Source organism: Ursus americanus, chromosome 10 (genome assembly GCF_024610735.1).
Source record: "Ursus americanus isolate L20-20 chromosome 10, mUrsAme1.1.p, whole genome shotgun sequence".
Taxonomy (NCBI): domain Eukaryota; kingdom Metazoa; phylum Chordata; class Mammalia; order Carnivora; family Ursidae; genus Ursus; species Ursus americanus.
In genome coordinates, this window is record NC_142136.1 from 527,039 (window position 1) to 546,601 (window position 19,563).

The 19,563-nt window shown below is 59.6% G+C and overlaps 1 protein-coding gene across 1 annotated transcript; it reads right to left on the bottom strand.

The window, feature by feature from the left end:
* Positions 1 to 511: 511 nt before the first annotated feature.
* GRK1 (G protein-coupled receptor kinase 1) lies at positions 512 to 18,430 on the bottom strand. The gene is made up of 7 exons (XM_045772987.2): positions 17,704 to 18,430; positions 15,910 to 16,037; positions 10,720 to 10,877; positions 10,109 to 10,192; positions 7,408 to 7,532; positions 5,155 to 5,356; positions 512 to 4,116 (listed from the first exon to the last, which is right to left on the bottom strand). The coding sequence occupies exons 1-7, from the start codon at positions 18,400 to 18,402 to the stop codon at positions 3,818 to 3,820; spliced, it is 1,695 nt and encodes a 564-aa protein (XP_045628943.1). The 5' UTR covers positions 18,403 to 18,430; the 3' UTR covers positions 512 to 3,817.
* Positions 18,431 to 19,563: the final 1,133 nt, after the last annotated feature.

Here is a 19,563-nt window from a genome sequence, read left to right on the forward strand (position 1 = left end):
GCCACTCACTTCGGCTGTGTCTCAGACAGCTGTGTGGAAAAGAAGGGAACACCTGTAAACACCTCTAACTACTGTGAGTAGCAGAATAAACCACACAGGTCACCGTGCTAGAGGCCCAGGTGGAGGTGAGCAAATCCAGGTACCTTGGAATTCGAAGTCTGACAAAGAGGGGCACTGCAAGCAGATTTAAAATCTGATAGTCATGAAGAGACGATAAGAGATGCAGATCGTGTGTGTGCATGTTTGTATTTGCATGTGTGCAAGTGTTATGCACGTGTGTGCGTGTCTGCGTGTGTGCAAGTGTATACACGTGTGCGTGTTTGCACGTGTGTAAGTGTATGTGCACGTGTGTGCGTGTCTGCGTGTGTGCAAGTGTTATGCACGTGTGTGCGTGTCTGCACGTGTAAGTGTATATGCACATATGTGCGTGTCTGCGTGTGTGCAAGTGTATACACGTGTGTGTGTTTGCATGTGTAAGTGTATATGCACGTGTGCGTGCGTGTCTGCACGTGAGTGTATATGCACGTGTGCGTGCATGTCTGCGCGTGTGTCTGCGTGTGCAAGTGTATACACGTGTGTGCGTGTCTGCACGTGTAAGTGTATATGTGCGTGTGTGCAAGTGTATATGCATGTGTGTATTTGCACGTGTGTAAGTGTATGTGCATGTGTGTGCGTATCTCTGTTCGTGCATTGCGTGTGTGTGCGTGTATATACACGTGTGCACACATGCATGTCTACACAGCTATGTGTGCATGCATGTGCATAGACATGTGTGTGACTTTGAAAGAAAGAATATAACTACCATTCACATCATAATCCAGAATCCATCCTCTGTTTTACCTTTTATTTTTGCCTTTTCTGGTTGAATAGAAACTGCATTTTTTGTTTCTTACAAACAAAAAGCCACACTGAGTCCTTGTGATCCCAGTATCTCCAGGGTCCCTCTGCTGCCCAGCCTCCCCCAGGGAGAAACACCATGGGTACCATCCCCACCACGGTGCATGTCTGGACACCCCCCGCCCACAAAGGTGATTCTTGCCAGGCTGCAGTCAGGGCAGTAGACGCCCAAGTGGCTGACGCCAGCCACCCTGTGGGGTGTCGAGGCCAGTTTCTGAAGGCCGTTGGCGGCTGGGGTGTGCAGGACAGTAGGGGCAGCGATGAAGGCTTCTCTGCAGGGGATGCCCCCTTAGGCCTAGTGTGGGCAGCCCCCGAGCCAGAGACAAGCCTGCAGGTGACCCACAGGCCCTGACGGCCACCCGAGGCCGAGCGTCCAGGACGGGCGGCGTGTCCCCTAGACCCAGGCCACAGCCGAGGGGAGGACCGCCCTACGTGTGGGACTGCCAGACCCCTGGGACTGTGCCAGGTTGGGGGCTGTGCCTGGAAGACCACCACAGCAGAGATCCCCTGAGACCGTGAAGAAACCCCCAGGCACCGGCCTCCCCCCACAAGACCCCAGGAGCGCTCAGGGGAGGGTGGGAGCATCCTGCAGCGTCCGCACACACGGGGCGTCTCACATTAGTGCCTTGAGCCCACGGTTCAAGTGTGTGCAGGGGTCGCCTCTAGACGGAAGCAGGGGTAGGGGCGCGGGGGCAAAGACCCCTTCCGGACAGAGAGACGGCTGAAGTCGCGGTTACGTCCACCAGACCTGCTAGTGCAGTGGGTCATACCTACTTACGGACATGTAACGTCTGTCGTCTGCAAAGGCGTGGTAGGTCCAGCTAACAACGCTGAGCACGGGGAGTGTGAGCGCAGCCCCACACTATGTGGACACACTCTAGAAACAGTACTTGCTGTCCACGTGAAATTGAAGTGCAGCCGGTGTCCCGTGTCTTATCTGGCAGTCCAGGAAGACAGGGCCCCTGCCGGATGCCGGTGCACACGGGGGGCCTCCAGGTCCAGGCCGCGGGGCCCAGGCCAGGCCTCCATCCACACAGCCTCTGAACTCACTCTTTGTTCAGGGCCGTGGGGACCTAGAACAGATTAAATGGGTTTAGAAAAGCCAGAAACAGGTCTTTCTTGTGCCAAAATGTAGTGGAGTGACACGTTTGGCCATTACCTAGTCGGTGTGCACCGTCCTGGTTTAGGGAGGGCACAGTGGCTTGTCCCTGGTCCTGGGCCGCCCTCAGGGACATGCCAGGGGGCAGCTCACATGCCAGAAAGCACTGGACGCCTCTCCAGGCCCGTCAGAGCAGACTCTGCCTCTCGTGGGCCGCGTGCACGCCCAGGAGACAAGGCTCTTCCTGGTCCAAGGGTGCTTTCAAGGGTTCATGTGCCTAACGTCTTCTGAAGAACACACGTGATTTCCTCCACCACCTGCTGGCCTCTGCACCCCGAATCACCGTGTGCCACACGCGAGTGCTGGGGACGTCACCTGCCCAGCCCTGCACCAAGCAGGAGGTGGGTCCCAAGCAGTGACCCTCCAGAGCTGTGGGCTGCAGACCCCTGTTCCCCGAGGGTGGGGGGAGCAGACCGCATGGGGACGTCTGCAGGCAACGGCCCCTGCACACTCGGCACTGACGGTCTGAAGATGGGGCCCACACTTGGGGTTGGCTCCCCTGAGGCAGCTGGGAAAGGACGCAGTGAGCCCGGCACAGGTGCTAAGACTAGGTAAGATCCCGTCTTTTGCTCTCCCTCACAGGTCCCAACGTCAGCTCCCCCAGATAGTGAAATGCCAGGGCACCTTCTGACACCCGTGGGGGGAGCCTTCCCACGTGATCCCCACACGCAATCGGGCGTCTCACAGCCACATCACGTAGCTCTCTGCCTGGACCGGCACGTAACAGGAGAGGAAGAGCCAATGCCACCAAATCCCAACTTGGGTGTGAACGTCGTCTAGAGGCCGCTGCCACAGAAACCACATTCTTCCTGCTCGAAAGCGTAAAGCATTTGGGGAGACTTGAGGTGAAAGCTGGAAACATGGGAGCCGCTGACAATGCTGCCGTGGGCCCGAGGCCAGAGGGGGCACGTCTGGGCTCATGCGGGTTCGGACCCCACCCGCAGGTGCTGTTGCCTATGGGGATCCGGAGACGGCCTGTCCCCGGCCATCAGCCCGCCTGCCCCCAGCTTGCCCAGGCGAGGAGCTTGAGAAAGGGCTTTGCCGGGAGGCAGAGTGTGGTGGTCAGCAGGTGCTCGGATTGGGGAGAGAAGATTCCTGCACACCTGTCTGCCCAGGGGGCGGGCAACTTTGGGCACAGGGGCCATCAGCTGGAGATGTTCTCAGGACACAAAGAGGCCGAGGGGGGGGCTGCTGCAGTCGCTCTCACCCCCCCCCAGCCCCACGCACTCCTCTCCTCCGGGACACCTGGGCCCCAACCTGGGCAAGGCGACCCCTTGGAGTCTGCAGCATTCGGCACCTGGCAGATGCCAGCATCACCAACATGCAGGTGGTGAGCGGCTCCGGGGGCCAGAAGCCCAGCACAACCCAGGCCTCTCTGCTAGTGCCCAGGAGCCCGTGGGCCAACCAGGAGAAGGCCTCCCACCGAGGGCAGGGCTCTGGGGAGTTGCAGTGAAGGTGCCAGGAAACACGCCCTGAGCGCCGTCTGGTATGAGCAGCCCTTTGCCCCGGCGGCTGACACCGCGGCTGCAGGACGTCCACAGGGGTCCTGGGTTACGCATTGCGGCTATTCCATCTGGGAGCCGCTGTTGTGTCTCCTGAGTGCGATGGGGCAAAGGAAATAGACTATTCACAGGCTGGGCTCCTGAACCGGCCGCACGTCTGTCCACTCCTTGCCTTTCTCCGGACAGCACAGCGGGCGCCCGGAGGCTCACAGAGGTGTTTTCGCCCCCGCAGGCTTCAGAGCTCCCTTTTTCTGCACACTTAGGAAACGACACACATCCCTGACTTGGACGCCGGGGCTGCCTCCTCCACGGCGACCCCCTTCATGTCGTCGGGCATCTGCCCATCAGAGCGCCACACGTTCAGCTCCGCAAACACGCCCGTCTCGATCATCTCCTCCTGCCAGGGAATGGAGCAGCTGCCGGTCGCAAACTCCTGGAAGAACTCTGCATCGGCTTTGTCGAAGGCCACGCCCTTGACCGTGGAGAAGGCGCCCACGTCCTGGATGTTCTTGGCATAGACTGTCCTGGAGTCTGGGACAAAGGGGGGCGTCAGCATCCCTGTGGGGAGAGAGAGCGAGCATGGCATGTAAAGTACCATAAATGGAAGGGAACGGCTATGTGCTCAGTGAGCAGGGCCGCCCTGCCAGGTGTCCCGGTGGCTCAAGGCAGGTCTCCGGGTGCCCCACGGCCCGTTGAGCACGACGCGAGGGCCTTAGCGACGAGTCTGGATGTGCTTCCCTGGGCGCCCATCGCGAAGGATGGTGTGCTCTGTCCCGCGTCCTCACGCCAGCCTGCCCAGGGGCTTCGCGTCTGCGGGTGGGACGTCCCGAACCCAGCACACCTCTGGACTGAGCTCCCTGTCTTCTTTCCAAAGCTGGCTTCTCTCCCAGCCTGCTCAGGAGCTGTGGTGCCCTAGTCGCCAGGTACAGAATGCCGGCCGCGTGACCCCCATTGGCCCCACTGCCCTTCCCTTCTGCGTGGCCCTTGGGCTAAGCACCCTGCCAGACCCGTGCAGTGGCCCTGGGACCCACCCTGGCCCCAGCCTCTCCCGGCCCCCGGCTTCCCCAGCAGAGCTCCTTCCCTGCAAAAGTAACTTCTCTTCTCAGGCCCCTGCGGGGAGTCCTGTGTTCACAGAGCCCCCTGTAGGCTCTGGGGGTCAGGCCGCGTCCACACGCATGTGTCTGTGTGCAGCGTCCCGCACACGACACCTGACAACACACACTGGCTGAACGAACGAGTTTCTCCCGAGCAGACGGCTTGAGGAACCCTGCACTGTCTCAGGCCAGGGGCTCCTTAAAAGTACGGGCGTCAAAATCCACAGCAGCAGCTTTGGGTCCTTAGTTCAAAGGTAAGCAGCACGGCCCCTCCAGCCTCCACCAACCCAGGAAACCTATGTGTTAATACCCAGGTCTGGGGCGTGGGGTGATAGGAGGTGCAGACGGGGGTCACCCGGGGGCAGGAGGCTGGCTGGGGGCGAGCTCTACTGGCTTCGCCCCGGAGCCCGGGAGATGCCAACGGGCGGGGCCAGGCAAGCAAGGACCTCCCGACGGACCCTCCCTCCCAAAGCCCCCCAGGTCCAAAGACACGCGGTCGTACCAGCCTCGAGCTGTCTCCAGTTAATGTCCTTAAAGAGGGGGTTGGCGCGGAGCCCATCACACGTCCCGTCTCGGAACCCCAGGCGCTTCTCGGGGTCCTTCTCCAGCAGCGCCTCGCAGAAGTCCTTGCTGGCCTGGCTGAACTTGTCTGGGTACTTGACAGCCTCGGAGAGGACCCTCTGCTTCAGCTCCTTGTTCTCCACCTGCACAGCGGGACACACCACGTCACGTGAAGCCTGCCGAGCCACGGAGCTCTGCCCAGCTCCGCCGGGACGGCCAGGATGCCTCCCGGGAAGACACCAGGCACAGGTGACGCCGGGCGGAGGTAAGGAGCGGCCCTGAGTGTGCTCCCCCCTGCGCGTGAGCATGTAAAGGGCTCAGGATCTCCTCGGAGGAGCAAAGCCCTAACCGTGGTGGTCCAGGTTGGGGTGTGGTGCTCGGGGAGCTCTGGTTGTGCCTGGGCGCATTTATGGAACCATCCCTCACCCCCCGGAGAAACTGAGAACTGTAACGAAGAGCCAGCTTTACAGAGCGAGCCGGCACAGGTCTCCCGACTGGGGAGAACGGGCCAGCCTGTGGGGCCTGGTTCTGAGTCCGCTTTACGGAGTATAATCTACACACCACAGACCCCCATTCCCAGTGATGGGGGTGAAAGGCCTGGACGGTCAGCAGGGAGCCCCACAAGGACCCCAGAGGCGCCCTGTGCCCCTCGCAGCCCGTCTCCACCCCGGCTCGGGCAAACGCTGGCCGTGCATTCTCACCACACGTTAGATTCGCCTTTCCGAAAACTGCACAGCAAGGGCTCACCCACAGCTCCTCTCTGCGTCTGACACTCGCGCGCCCACGGGCGTGAGACGAGAAGCCAAGGTGGGCCGCTGTGCACTCTTTGCCTGAGTCCATCAGCCTCATTTACACACAGAAAACCGAGGTTCTGGTCAGGGCCGTGGGGTCAGGGAGCGCTCTGAGCGGTGGCCGGGGGCCAGGCCCCTGCGCGTGGACCCCACACCACGTTGCCTCATCTTGTTCTTCTGAGAGGTTGCAAGTCAGGAGAGAACACGGGTCAGTAGAGTTCAGGGCGGACATGCAGAGACACGTGTGTGAGCCGCGTGAGACTCTCCGCTCTGGGAAGACCGGGGACAAGGCTTGTTCCCATAACGGTCCCAGGACTGGAGTGGGCCTGCGGACGGACACACCAGGAGGTCCCACGGAAGAAAGTGCAGGGCGTGAACCTCTGGGCACGTCTAAAGACTACTGTTTGCACGGCCCCGTGATGCCTCCTTGGCCCTGGTTCCCGTGGCCCGGCCGACCGCGGCCACCACGCCTCGGAGCCGCCCACACCTGACGGGCGAGAAGAGGCTGGCTTTGCTCCGTCCGATCTGAACAAGTGACGAGGCCCCCAGATCCCATCTCTGGGCACACCTCTTCCCTGTGCTGCAGAGAAACCTTACAAATGGAAGTTTGCGGCAACGCTGCCTCGAGCGAGTCTGTGCTATTTTTCCACAGCATGTGCTCACTTCGTGTCTCTGCACATTTTGGCGACTCTCACAATATTTCAATCTTGGTCATTACTATCCTATTTGTTACGGCAATCTGCGATCAGTGATCACGACTCGCTGAAATTCAACCCTGAGGACAGTTAGCTATAACGTATTTGTTAATTAAGGAACATGGACGATTTTTAGACATAACGCCACTGCTCGCTCAGGAGACCACAGCACACTGTAAACATCACGGGAAACCAAGAAGTTCGTTTGACTCCCTTTACCGTGGAACCTGCTTTGTTAGTTACGGTGGTCTGAGCTGGACCCGAGAGGTCTCGAGGTGAGCCTGTGTTTGTGGTTCTGGGGGCCGTAGCCAGAGCACCCCGCAGACCCTGGGGCAGACGGGGCAGGAGAAGGGCGTGCGATGCGATGCCCACTGCCCCCCATTCTGAATGGTTGCCGTGCCAGATGGAGAGCCCGTGGGTCTACAGTAGAATCACGAAGTGGGGAGCCTGTGCCCCTGTCCTCCCAGGACTGCCTTGGCCTGGGGGTGTTGAGGGCTGCTCGTGGGGGTGGGCTTGGGGAGGCCCAGGCACGGCTGGTCCTGAAGCACATCTTAGTGTGGGGAGCTCCATGAGATGAGGTCACCTGGCCCCTCTCCTGCCCAGGAAGTGTTTATGATGAGAAAACTCGTGCTCAAGGTCTGAACAGTACCCCCCCCCCCGACAGTGGTCACAGGGCGGCTGCAGGACAGGCGCTGCGTGGCCTCCTACCTTCTCTCCTCGGGCACGGAAGGGTCCTCTGGCTGCGATCATCTCATACAGTGTGACCCCCAGGGCAAAGTAGTCCACAGAAAAGTCATACTCCTCGCCCCGCAAGAGCTCGGGGGCCATGAAACCTGCGGGGCAAGAACCACGCCCGGACTCAGACACAGGGCATGGTGGTGAGCACGATGGCCCCACGTGCGCGACCGCAGGCTCCTGGCCCTGCCCCTTCTGTGGCAGGGCTGCCCTGTGCCCCACGCGGTGGGGAGCCGCGTCCCTGCCCACTCCGATAGTTGGAGCCCCCCAGGTGTCGCAACCAAAAATGTCTCCAGACGTTGCTGAGCGTCTCCTTCGGGCACAACCGCCCCTGGTTAAGCATCACTGCCCTCACATAAGCTGTGAAGCCCCATCCCCCCTGTGGCACGCCACGGCAGACAGAGCGGCGGTCCTTGCTTGCCACTCAAGCACAAGTGTGACCCGTGGCGTCACGGGTGCGTGGGGTCAGGCACCACTGGCTCCTTCCTGAAAGGGCACAGAAGGACCAATATAAGCCAACACATCCCAAAGAACAATGCAGACGCCCACTGCTGCCAGGCCTGTGCCCCATTCAGGGCGTTGGGCCACATGGGGAGCCCTGCATCCCTGAAAGCACGTTCTGGGCCTCCACTCCCTAACTGCCACTGTTCGGGAACCAGCCGGCATGTAGGCAAGGTGGACGGGCCAGTCTCTGGGGCCCACGGTCCACTCCCCTGGGACCAGGGGTAGGTGTTACGGGCACAGGTGGCCTCTGTGCCTGATGGCTTCAGGCATTCCGAGGGAAGCAACACTAATGTGTCTGTTGATTTCTGGCCCCTCCTGCCCAATGCACCATGCTCACAGCCAGTCTCCATGAGGGGATGTGCTCAACGGCAGTGGGCGAGCCAGTGGGACCAGACTCCCTTCTCCCGTACAGGTTGCAGGTGTGAAATTCCATAGGCCCTCCCGGCCCTGCTGCCCCTGCACCCCTGTAGGCCCCGCTTCCCAGGAACTGCTCTATTGTTCAGACAGTTCAGCTGCTGTGAGACATGTCTCCAGACCACTTCTCGATTAAAACAGGGGCTGGGACAAAGGCACGCAGGCCGCAGGGAGGGGATCGATTTCTGCAGCAAACACCCCGTGGCACCCCTCGTCTGCTCCCCAACTCACACCGCGTGACACCGCGTTTGTATCCCAGAGGACCTACATGGCACCTGGGACATAGTGAGCACCGGTAAACACCTGTCACCTGGACGAGCAGGTGAGTGAGTGAGCCAGTGAGTGAGCACTCCTCAGTCTCGTTATTAATTCCTCCTCACGGTGACCCAGGCCTGTCTCCGGGCTGGAAGGCCTGTGGGTTCAGAGGGCGCACTCACAGCTCCTCTGGCCCCGGTCACGGCTCGCTGACTGCGTCCAGAGGCTTGGCTCCAGGGGCTCCAGCAGGCAGGGTGCAGAGAGGCCAGGGAGAGGGACACAGGACGCTGCACCCCAACTGACACCCTAACCTCCCTATCTGCCATGCCTCTTTGGAGGTCACGCCTTGCACCTGACCCCAAATCCTTGAATATGCGTCCCCTGCTCAGAGAAAGGCAGCGGCCACAGCGCAGCCTGGGGGGCCCTCTGGCGGCCGGCAGGGCCCTCACACCCGCAGTCGGACCGCTTGAAACGCAGCCTGTTTCTCTGGGGTTTTCTCCTAATGATCTGATCACCCTAAAACAGTAGTGTTTCCACTCACGTGGTCGCACTCAGAGCTGGAACTTCACAGATTCTGGCCAAGGATCTGGAAAACTCAAGATAGGAAGGACCTCCCCGAAATGAAGCCACAGAAGAGGACAGAGCCGCCGTGGCATCAGGGACAAACCCAAAAGGAGCCCAGAGCACAGGACAGGAGGGTCCGGGGACACAAAACAAGGTCCAAGTGCCCCCAAATCCCAGGGGCAGCAGTTTCTACTCAAAGTCAAATCAATCCAGTAAAGGATTTGCTGAGAATCCCTGGACCTTTCGGAACACAGGGGCAGGGAGACTGACCCCCAGGTGCCCGCAGACCAGAGGTGGCACCGTGGCACTGAGCTCCCCCTGCAGTCTGGGCTGACTGCTGCGCCTGCCGGACTCTGGAGGGGCCCCTCTGTTGTCTGTGGGCTCTGCTTCCCTCCCCACCTGGGCTGAGTGGAGGTGGGGGGTCAGCAGAATGCGTTGTGCACGTGCACACATGCAAACACTGACACACGTGTGCACGCACACACACTTACTGGACACGGGCAGCCCCCTCCCCTGCAGGGCCAACCCCACCTGCCTCACACCCCACCCTACACTCCCTTGGACGGCGAAGGCCCTGGCCACACAGCAGTGGGGGCTGGGTACCCTCGTGGCTCTCAGTCTGCCCGCCTTGTGGGGGGTGTTATACCATTGACGGCACAGCTGGTGATCCGCTGCAGACCCTCGGGGCTCCGAGCAGCAGGGCTGAGCACTCCGGACAAACACACTCTCCTAATGTCCAGGAGCTCCCATCGCAGGGTGCAGCGCGCCAGAACCAACAGGGGGGAGGGATCACCCCTGCAGCAGGTGCCAGCTGCCAGGCACACCCATGGGCCACAGCCAGTGGTTCTACTATTTGCTATCAGGGATACAGACCCCTACGGCCTCACTCCCCACCTCTGCAAAGAAGCTGCCCCCACTCTTGATCGCAGGTGCTAACCTGGGGTCCCTGCATAGCCCTTGGTCTTGGTCTGCCCGTCCTTCAGCTCCACAGCCAGCCCAAGGTCAGAAATTCGGATATTGCCTGAAAGCAAACATGGGCTGAGGTCACACGCGGCCCCACAGAACAAAGGCACCTGGTGCTCCCTGAGCCTGCAGGAGCCAAGGGCAGGCTCTGTACACACGCACACACGCACACAAGGGCACGCATGGGCCCACGAGCACGTATGCGCCACACACACCCCCAGCAGGGCCCTGAGGCCTCTGCTCCCACAGCCAAACTGCAGAGATGGAGGGACCCCAGCAGCACCTGCAGCTTTGATTGGGGCTTAATCCACCCAAAACTGTTTCAAGAATACCCTCATTTGCATGACTTAGTGACACAAAGGGAGGGTGTCTAAGGGACATAAAGGAAACCTAGATCTCTGTTACCTTCTGCTGAGAGTCCCATAAAAGGCAGAAAGAGTAACCAGCCTATCTTCTTACTGATGTTCCCTCAGGCCACAGAGGAGAGCCTGGCGAGGGGAGGTTGGAAGGGGAGGCTGGGAGGAGGAGAAATGGGGAGGGGGGGAAGACGGGGCAAGGGGAACCTGAGAGGGGAGGCCACCACACCGTCATCATCTAGAAGTACGTTCTCAGGCTTGAGGTCTCGGTAGACAATGGCCCTCTGATGCAGGTGCTCCAGGCCACTGATGATCTGGGCTGTGTAGAAGACCGCGCGGGGCTCCTGGAAGCCAGGGTTCTCCTCGTTCATGTTGTAGATGTGGTACCTGGGGTCAGACCACACAGAGGCCCATGCTTCTCTGGAACGGAGAGCACGGTGCCCACCGTGTCCATGGGAAGTAAAATCTCAGGAGACAGTGAGAGCCTCAGAACCCCGTGCTGCGTCAGTGGAATGTCCCATCATCGTGGGGCCCCAGCATCAGCCTCAAGAGCCTGCAATGGTGCCAGCTGGTGCCCATGCCCTCACAGACCCTCCACCACAACCATTAGGAGAGGAGCAAGAGGGAAGAGCGCACGCTCTCCCCACCTCCCCCACACTCGCCTGCACAGCCTAAATGGACCCAGAAGCCATCTCGCCATCGCTAGCCAAAGGAGGAAGGGCGGAGGGCGGTGAAGAAGCCCAGGCAAGCAGCCAAGTCACCTCAACCATAAGCAGTCAATACACGGTCTGTGTAAGCATATGGGCTATTTCACCAAGGCGAGCACACAGACTCCTGGGTGGGTCTGCTGCGGGTTTCCTTCCAGCTTCCCTCCTCCCCTAGGGCTGCGGTTTCTCATCTTTTCCACTATTACATTCTACAGAAAAGCAAAACCTAATGAATAAAAGGAAACAGACTATTTACAGCAGAGCAACCAACAAGAGGCAGGCCAAGAAACGAGAGAGAAAACCTCAATTCAGCCATGATGACAAGATAAATGGCTTTTGTGTTATGTTCATATTATACTATAGTGTAGTGTGATGTATTTAGTACAGTGTAGTAGAGTGTAAGATAGTATGGAACAGCATAGTGTCATGTAGTACAGTGTGACATAGTGTGCTATACCAGTGTAATAGAGTATAGCGCAGTGTAGTACGCGGTGGTATAGTATAGCATGCTGTAGTATGGTGCGGTACAGGACAGCGGGGTGTAGTTGGTGTCGTACAGGACAGCGGGGTGTAGTACAGTGTGGTACAGACAGCGGGGTGTAGTACGGTGCGGTACAGACAGCAAGGTGTAGTACGGTGCGGTACAGGACAGCGGGTGTAGTACGGTGCGGTACAGGACAGCGGGTGTAGTACGGTGCGGTATAGACAGCGAGGTGTAGTACGGTGCGGTATAGACAGCGAGGTGTAGTACGGTGCGGTACAGGACAGCAGGTGTAGTACGGTGTGGTACAGACAGCGAGGTGTAGTACGGTGTGGTACAGGACAGCGGGGTGTAGTACGGTGCGGTATAGACAGCGAGGTGTAGTACGGTGTGGTACAGACAGCGGGGTGTAGTACGGTGTGGTACAGACAGCGGGTGTAGTACGGTGTGGTACAGACAGCGAGGTGTAGTACGGTGCGGTATAGACAGCGAGGTGTAGTACGGTGTGGTACAGACAGCGGGGTGTAGTACGGTGCGGTACAGACAGCGAGGTGTAGTACGGTGCGGTACAGGACAGCGAGGTGTAGTACGGTGCGGTACAGGACAGCGGGTGTAGTACGGTGCGGTACAGGACAGTGGGGTGTAGTACGGTGCGGTACAGACAGCGGGGTGTAGTACGGTGCGGTATAGACAGCGAGGTGTAGTACGGTGTGGTACAGGACAGCGAGGTGTAGTACGGTGCGGTACAGGACAGCGAGGTGTAGTACGGTGCGGTACAGGACAGCAGGTGTAGTACGGTGCGGTACAGGACAGCGAGGTGTAGTACGGTGTGGTACAGGACAGCGAGGTGTAGTACGGTGTGGTACAGGACAGCGAGGTGTAGTACGGTGCGGTATAGACAGCGAGGTGTAGTACGGTGTGGTACAGACAGCGGGGTGTAGTACGGTGCGGTACAGACAGCGAGGTGTAGTACGGTGTGGTACAGGACAGCGAGGTGTAGTACGGTGCGGTACAGGACAGCGAGGTGTAGTACGGTGCGGTACAGGACAGCAGGTGTAGTACGGTGCGGTACAGGACAGCGAGGTGTAGTACGGTGCGGTACAGGACAGCAGGTGTAGTACGGTGTGGTACAGGACAGCGGGGTGTAGTACGGTGCGGTACAGGACAGCAGGTGTAGTACGGTGCGGTACAGGACAGCAGGTGTAGTACGGTGCGGTACAGGACAGCAGGTGTAGTACGGTGTGGTATAGACAGCAGGTGTAGTACGGTGTGGTACAGGACAGCGGGGTGTAGTACGGTGCGGTACAGGACAGCAGGTGTAGTACGGTGCGGTACAGGACAGCGGGTGTAGTACGGTGCGGTATAGACAGCAGGTGTAGTACGGTGCGGTACAGACAGCGAGGTGTAGTACGGTGCGGTACAGGACAGCGGGTGTAGTACGGTGCGGTATAGACAGCAGGTGTAGTACGGTGCGGTACAGACAGCGGGGTGTAGTACGGTGCGGTATAGACAGCAGGTGTAGTACGGTGCGGTACAGACAGCAGGTGTAGTACGGTGCGGTACAGACAGCGGGGTGTAGTACGGTGCGGTACAGGACAGCAGGTGTAGTACGGTGTGGTACAGGACAGCAGGTGTAGTACGGTGTGGTACAGACAGCGGGGTGTAGTACGGTGTGGTACAGGACAGCAGGTGTAGTACGGTGCGGTACAGACAGCGAGGTGTAGTACGGTGCGGTATAGACAGCGGGGTGTAGTTGGTGTCGTATAGGACAAGGGTGTGGTATGCTGTGGTACAGGACAGCGGGTGTAGTACGGTGCGGTATAGACAGCGAGGTGTAGTACGGTGTGGTACAGACAGCGGGGTGTAGTACGGTGCGGTACAGACAGCGAGGTGTAGTACGGTGTGGTACAGGACAGCGGGTGTAGTACGGTGCGGTATAGACAGCGAGGTGTAGTACGGTGTGGTACAGACAGCGGGGTGTAGTACGGTGCGGTACAGACAGCGAGGTGTAGTACGGTGTGGTACAGGACAGCGGGTGTAGTACGGTGCGGTATAGACAGCGAGGTGTAGTACGGTGTGGTACAGGACAGCAGGTGTAGTACGGTGCGGTATAGACAGCGAGGTGTAGTACGGTGTGGTACAGGACAGCAGGTGTAGTACGGTGTGGTACAGGACAGCGGGTGTAGTACAGTGCGGTATAGACAGCGAGGTGTAGTACGGTGCGGTATAGACAGCAGGTGTAGTACAGTGCGGTACAGACAGCGAGGTGTAGTATGGTGCAGTACAGGACAGCGGGGTGTAGTTGGTGTCGTATAGGACAAGGGTGTGGTATGCTGTGGTACGGGACAGCGGGTGTAGTACGGTGTGGTACAGGACAGCGGGTGTAGTACGGTGCGGTACAGGACAGCGGGTGTAGTACGGTGCGGTACAGGACAGCGGGTGTAGTACGGTGCGGTACAGGACAGCGGGTGTAGTACGGTGCGGTATAGACAGCGAGGTGTAGTACGGTGTGGTACAGACAGCGGGGTGTAGTACGGTGCGGTACAGACAGCGAGGTGTAGTACGGTGTGGTACAGGACAGCGGGTGTAGTACGGTGCGGTATAGACAGCGAGGTGTAGTACGGTGTGGTACAGGACAGCAGGTGTAGTACGGTGCGGTATAGACAGCGAGGTGTAGTACGGTGTGGTACAGGACAGCAGGTGTAGTACGGTGTGGTACAGGACAGCGGGTGTAGTACAGTGCGGTATAGACAGCGAGGTGTAGTACGGTGCGGTATAGACAGCAGGTGTAGTACAGTGCGGTACAGACAGCGAGGTGTAGTATGGTGCAGTACAGGACAGCGGGGTGTAGTTGGTGTCGTATAGGACAAGGGTGTGGTATGCTGTGGTACGGGACAGCGGGTGTAGTACGGTGTGGTACAGGACAGCGGGTGTAGTACGGTGCGGTACAGGACAGCAGGTGTAGTACGGTGTGGTACAGGACAGCGGGTGTAGTACGGTGCGGTACAGGACAGCGGGTGTAGTACGGTGCGGTACAGGACAGCAGGTGTAGTACGGTGCGGTACAGGACAGCGGGTGTAGTACGGTGCGGTACAGGACAGCGGGTGTAGTACGGTGCGGTACAGGACAGCGGGTGTAGTACGGTGCGGTACAGGACAGTGGGGTGTAGTACGGTGCGGTACAGGACAGTGGGGTGTATTACCGTGTGGGACAGGACAGCGGGGTGTAGTTGGTGTCATACAGGACAAGGGTGTGGTATGCTGTGGTACAGGACAGTGTCTGCTCAGCGTACTGCAGTGTATGGTCGTGTAGGACGGTGCAGTTCAAGAGTGTCATGACCATCTCTGCTCTCTTTAAGTCACATTGTGTGCACTTCCTAGTCTCTTCTCTCCTCTTCCACATGGCCTCTCATGGGTTCCTTAGTCAAGGCCTCAGAATTCCTACCTGGAAAATGGGCCCAGAAACACCTGACAGAGATTCAGTGGAGATCAATCCAGCGGGGAGAATGGAGGCAGAAGGCTTACACGTAACACCAACAGCAGCAGCCCCGTCTGTGTGATGTGTGACACTCGTTCAGCTGTCGTACACGTATTAACGTATCCCCCACAACGCCCCGAGAACACCGGTATTATTCTTTATCCCCGTCTTACAGACCAGCACATGGAGGCAAGAGTGGTCCGATCGCCTAGGTTTCCCCATGGAGAGCCAGTGATCTGACCTCCCCCAGGAGCCCCAGGCAGGGCCCTCAGACCTCCAGCAAATCCAGGCACCAGATCCACTGACAGCAAAGCCACAGTTCCCAAAGTTGGCGACGTTGCGTTTCCAGCTCTGCCGTCACCCCCGAGAGCAGGTTGTAATGCAATGTCCCCAACTGGGCCCCCACCACCCTTCATTCATCTGCCCACCCACCTGGCACTGGCCCCTGGCACCTCGGGCTCCTGCCACCTCCACCCCCGCACGGCCACACAAACCCCAGGTCTGCAGGGACTCGAGGTCCACCAGCAACTAGAGAGCCATGGGCCACCTCCCCTCCCCGTGGCCCTGCATTTCAGTAGGACTAGGGACACACCAGCTCGAGTGTCAGGATCCCGGGGACAGAGGAGTGTGTGGATGGGGGCCCAGGGCTTCTCCTTGGTGTCACCATGTTCTCTGCACACATGGGCAGCCCCTGGGCCCCGGAGACCGTCTCCAAGCTTGACGGCTCGACCCCCCAGCCCCAGCCCCCGTGTACCTTATGTCGCCTCCATTCATGACGGTCATCACCAGACAGAGGTCAGTTTTGGTTTCAAAGGCGTAGGCCAGAGAGACTATGAACCTGCTGTGTACCTTCGCTAGAATCTTCTTCTCTACCATAGCACCCTGAAAAGCAAGATGTCACGTGAGTACCCAGGTTTAAGCAGGACAGCGATGCCACCGAAAAGACCAAGTCCCACACACCGGAAAACAGAAACAGAGTTGCAAAGGTACTTGAAGCAGCTTGCCTAGAGCAGCTGCAAATAACTTCCATCCCAGAGACCAAACCAGTCGTGCAACGGTGTGCGTGTGCAGAGGACTCCAGGCTTCCTGGGGCCTCCAGCAAGGGGGCAGGAGTCAGGCCGCCAGCCGTAACGAGACCGCGGGAGGATCCCGCACATCCCTGTTCGGAGCCGACCCTCCTTCCGGTCCCTCCTAACACCTGACCAGCTCACCCACTGCAACCCCAGACCAGGTCCTCCTGCCAGGCCCCTGGACAGCGGACAGCCAGGGACCTGCCCGCATCTGTCCATTTTCTGTCTTTAACACCTCCTGATGTCCATTTAACCCGTGTTTAAAGCTGTGTTTGGGTAAGGACGGTACAACTCCTTTGCGAAGGAGGGACTCCTGGCGCTGCGGAAGGCCCTTCTGCACCCATGCCGTGGGGCAGATGCCAGGTCTTCCTGAGTCTGAAGTTCAGCGAGGACCCTGAACTAGGGCAGAAGACACTGTGGGTCAAGACGACACGTGGACCGCTGCAAGGGACGCCTGCTTGCCCCCACAGCCCCAAGGCGACAGCACTATCGAGAAACCCTGGGGTGGGCACGCTTGACGCTGCTGTTTACCCCAAAAGCGGCATTTGCGTGTGTGGCAGGAAAGGACGGAGCCACGTGGGAGGGGGGAGCCCCTATGATATAGCAGCTTTTGCTGTCTTGCCTAATGGGAGTCTGACCCCGGCTGGGGAGAGCAGACCCCACCAGTAGTGCTCCAGGCCTCAGCTCACCCCGGCCCAGGGAAAACATGGCGGATGCTGCCAGGCCTGGCTAGACCCCCAGTGTGCCCTCCATCACGGCACAAGCCAGCGCCTGGAGAGGTCCAGAAAGCCGCAGTAAAGAATCAGCAGCTCCCCCAACCCGCCCCCTTAGTCCACGGTGGGTGTGACAACACAAAGGAGGCTGGTGGGAGGAGCTCCTGGGGGCTCAGTCGGTTGAGCGACCCAGTCAGCTCATGATCTCAGGGTCGTGGGATTGAGCCCCGCGTCGGGCTCTGTGCTCAGCGTGGAGACCGCTTCAGGCTCTCCCTTGCTCTGCCCCCTCCCCCGCTCACGCGCGCGCTCTCTCTCTCTCTCCAATAAATCTTCAGGGGCACCTGGGCGGCTCAGTCAGTGAAGTGTCTGCTTCAGCTCAGGTCATGGCCCCGGGGTCCTGGGATGGAGCCCCGCGTCTAAACCTGCTCCCCCCTCTGCCCCTCCCCCACTCAAGCGCGCTCTCTCTGAAATGTTTAAAAATTAAAAAATAAAATACGTCTCTAAAAAAAAAAAAGCTAGTGGCTGGCGGGTCGTGCGGTCCAGCCCACGGCAACAAACACAGAGGCCGCCTCCGAGGAGGGGTCACGGCAAACCCCGCGTGCGCGCAGAGCCCGGCAGGGGCGGCAGAGCTGCAGACTGCCCCCTCGATGCCCCTCGGGCCGGACCGTCGGCTCAGGACGAGGAGCCAGCCCATGACGGGCGCCGTGTGGGGCTGGACCTGGCCCCCAACGGTCCTCCCCGCACCGTGAGTGGCCCGCTGCCCACCTGGTACCCCTTCCTTTTCTTGAGTCTCTTCTTGTTGAGCTTTTTGCATGCGTACAGCTTGCCGGTGGCCTTCATCTGGCAGGCAGACACCTCCCCGAAGCCACCTTTCCCCAGGACCCTGAAGTCCAGGAACCAGTCCTCCCCTGTAGGCCGGGCCTCCAGCCACTTCCACTGCAGGAACCGCAGGAAGTACAGACTGTCCAGGTACTCCCGGAAGGGCGCCTGGCTCAGGTGCGCCAGGGTGGCTTGCAGCAGGGGCTGGAAGAGCCCGTCCCCGCTCGCCACGGGCCCCTCCCGGGCCTTCGCCACCGTCCCCTCGTCCAGGAAGCTGCAGAAGAGCTTGGCCTGGGGGTCCAGGTACTCGGCCAGGATGGCCCGGGCCTTCTGTGGCCGGAGGTCATCCTCCGCCGTGTCGTAGTCCTCGATGTCCTTCCAGAGCTCCAGAGCCGGCACGTGCCTCTCGTCAGCCCCCAGGAACTGCTGGAACAGCCGCTTGCCGATGGGCTGCTCTGAGCACACACTCGGGAACGCCAGGTCCAGGCTCTCCCGGAGGCCCTCGCACTTGGACAGCGGGGGCAACTTGAGCTTGGCCAGGTACTTCCTGTCCCGAGAAGATGGGCCACTGCTCCCGTCGAAGCTGCCCCGGGCGGCGATGAAGGCCGAGTTGGCCACCACCGTCTCCAGGGAACCGAAATCCATCCCGGCACTGGCCTCCTGCCGCGTCAGTCACGAGAGGCCTGACCCGCCACCCCAGACCCGTGCCCCCTGCCCTCCCCAGACAGCAGGCGTCCCAGCAGGTGTGAGGGTGACTGGGGCCGCACCGGGAGCCCAGGGAATCCAGCTGACACAGCTCTGGCCAAATCCCCGCCCGGGGCACAGAGCAGGTGCCAGAAAAAGACAATCCCCTAAGCTGCTTCCAGGAGGATTAGACGGCCCCTCCTCCCCGCCACTTCTTCCTCAGGGCCCGGCAGGAAGGACAAACTCCAGACCCCAAAGCATCTCAAGGACGCTGCCCCCTGTCGGGCCCCCAGCCCCCGCACACAGGCCACCTGCTTGTTCCCTTGCAGGAGTTGGAGGCCAGACGGAAGGGAGAGGGGCCAGGGAGAAACCCCGACCCCATAAAGATGGCCGGGGGCTTTCCCACAATATTTCATTTTGTCTTAAATAGCAAGTGGGAGGAAAAACAGTTGATAACAGGAATTCAGAGAGAAAAAAAACCCACAGTGAGCAGTATCCTGGGGTGTCTGAGGGTGAAACCACTGGCAGGGGACTGGTTAGTATGTGGGGACCTGGCCTGACACTGACGGTAGCCTGCCCTCAGGTCACCTGCCCGCACTGGGGACCTAAGGTAACCCCGGCACCTGCCAAGGGATCAGCTCCACATCAGCTCCCTCCCCTCTCCTGGGCTGTGCCAGCAAAGCAGAAATGCCCTAGAGAAGCTTCAGGTGAGGTTGAGACTAAAGCAGGAGACCCCCAGCTACACCCAGGGCAGAGGCCCCAAATAGACAGAAACAGGACTGAGAGGGAGTGAGGAGGCCAGGGACCTGGGAGACACACCTAGGGGACCTAGGTGGGGACACACCTGGGGGACCCACCTGGGAGGCATACCTGGGGGACCCACCTGGGGGACACACACCTGGGGTGCACATCTGGGGGGACACACCTGGGGGACACACCTGGGGATGCCAGGACCAACAGAAATGTCAGATTCACACACACATGGTCCTGTCTAGTAGACAGCAGGTACTCAGTAAATGTGTGGGGAAGAGAAGGAAGTGAAGGAGCTTGGCTATAGTTTAAAGAGAGGAGGAAGTGAGAGGTTACAGAAACAAGAACGTGGGAGCCAGAAACGGGGGGAGG

Excerpts from the sequence above, each read along its gene's own strand:
- GRK1 (XM_045772987.2), bottom strand. The coding sequence starts at position 18,402 with ATGGATTTCGGTTCCCTGGAGACGGTGGTGGCCAACTCGGCCTTCATC. Across the intron at positions 16,038-17,703 it reads AGAAAAGGAAGGGGTACCAG|GGTGCTATGGTAGAGAAGAA; the intron begins GTGGGCAGCGGG and ends CTTGCTTTTCAG. Across the intron at positions 7,533-10,108 it reads GGGCTATGCAGGGACCCCAG|GTTTCATGGCCCCCGAGCTC; the intron begins GTTAGCACCTGC and ends CTTGCCCCGCAG.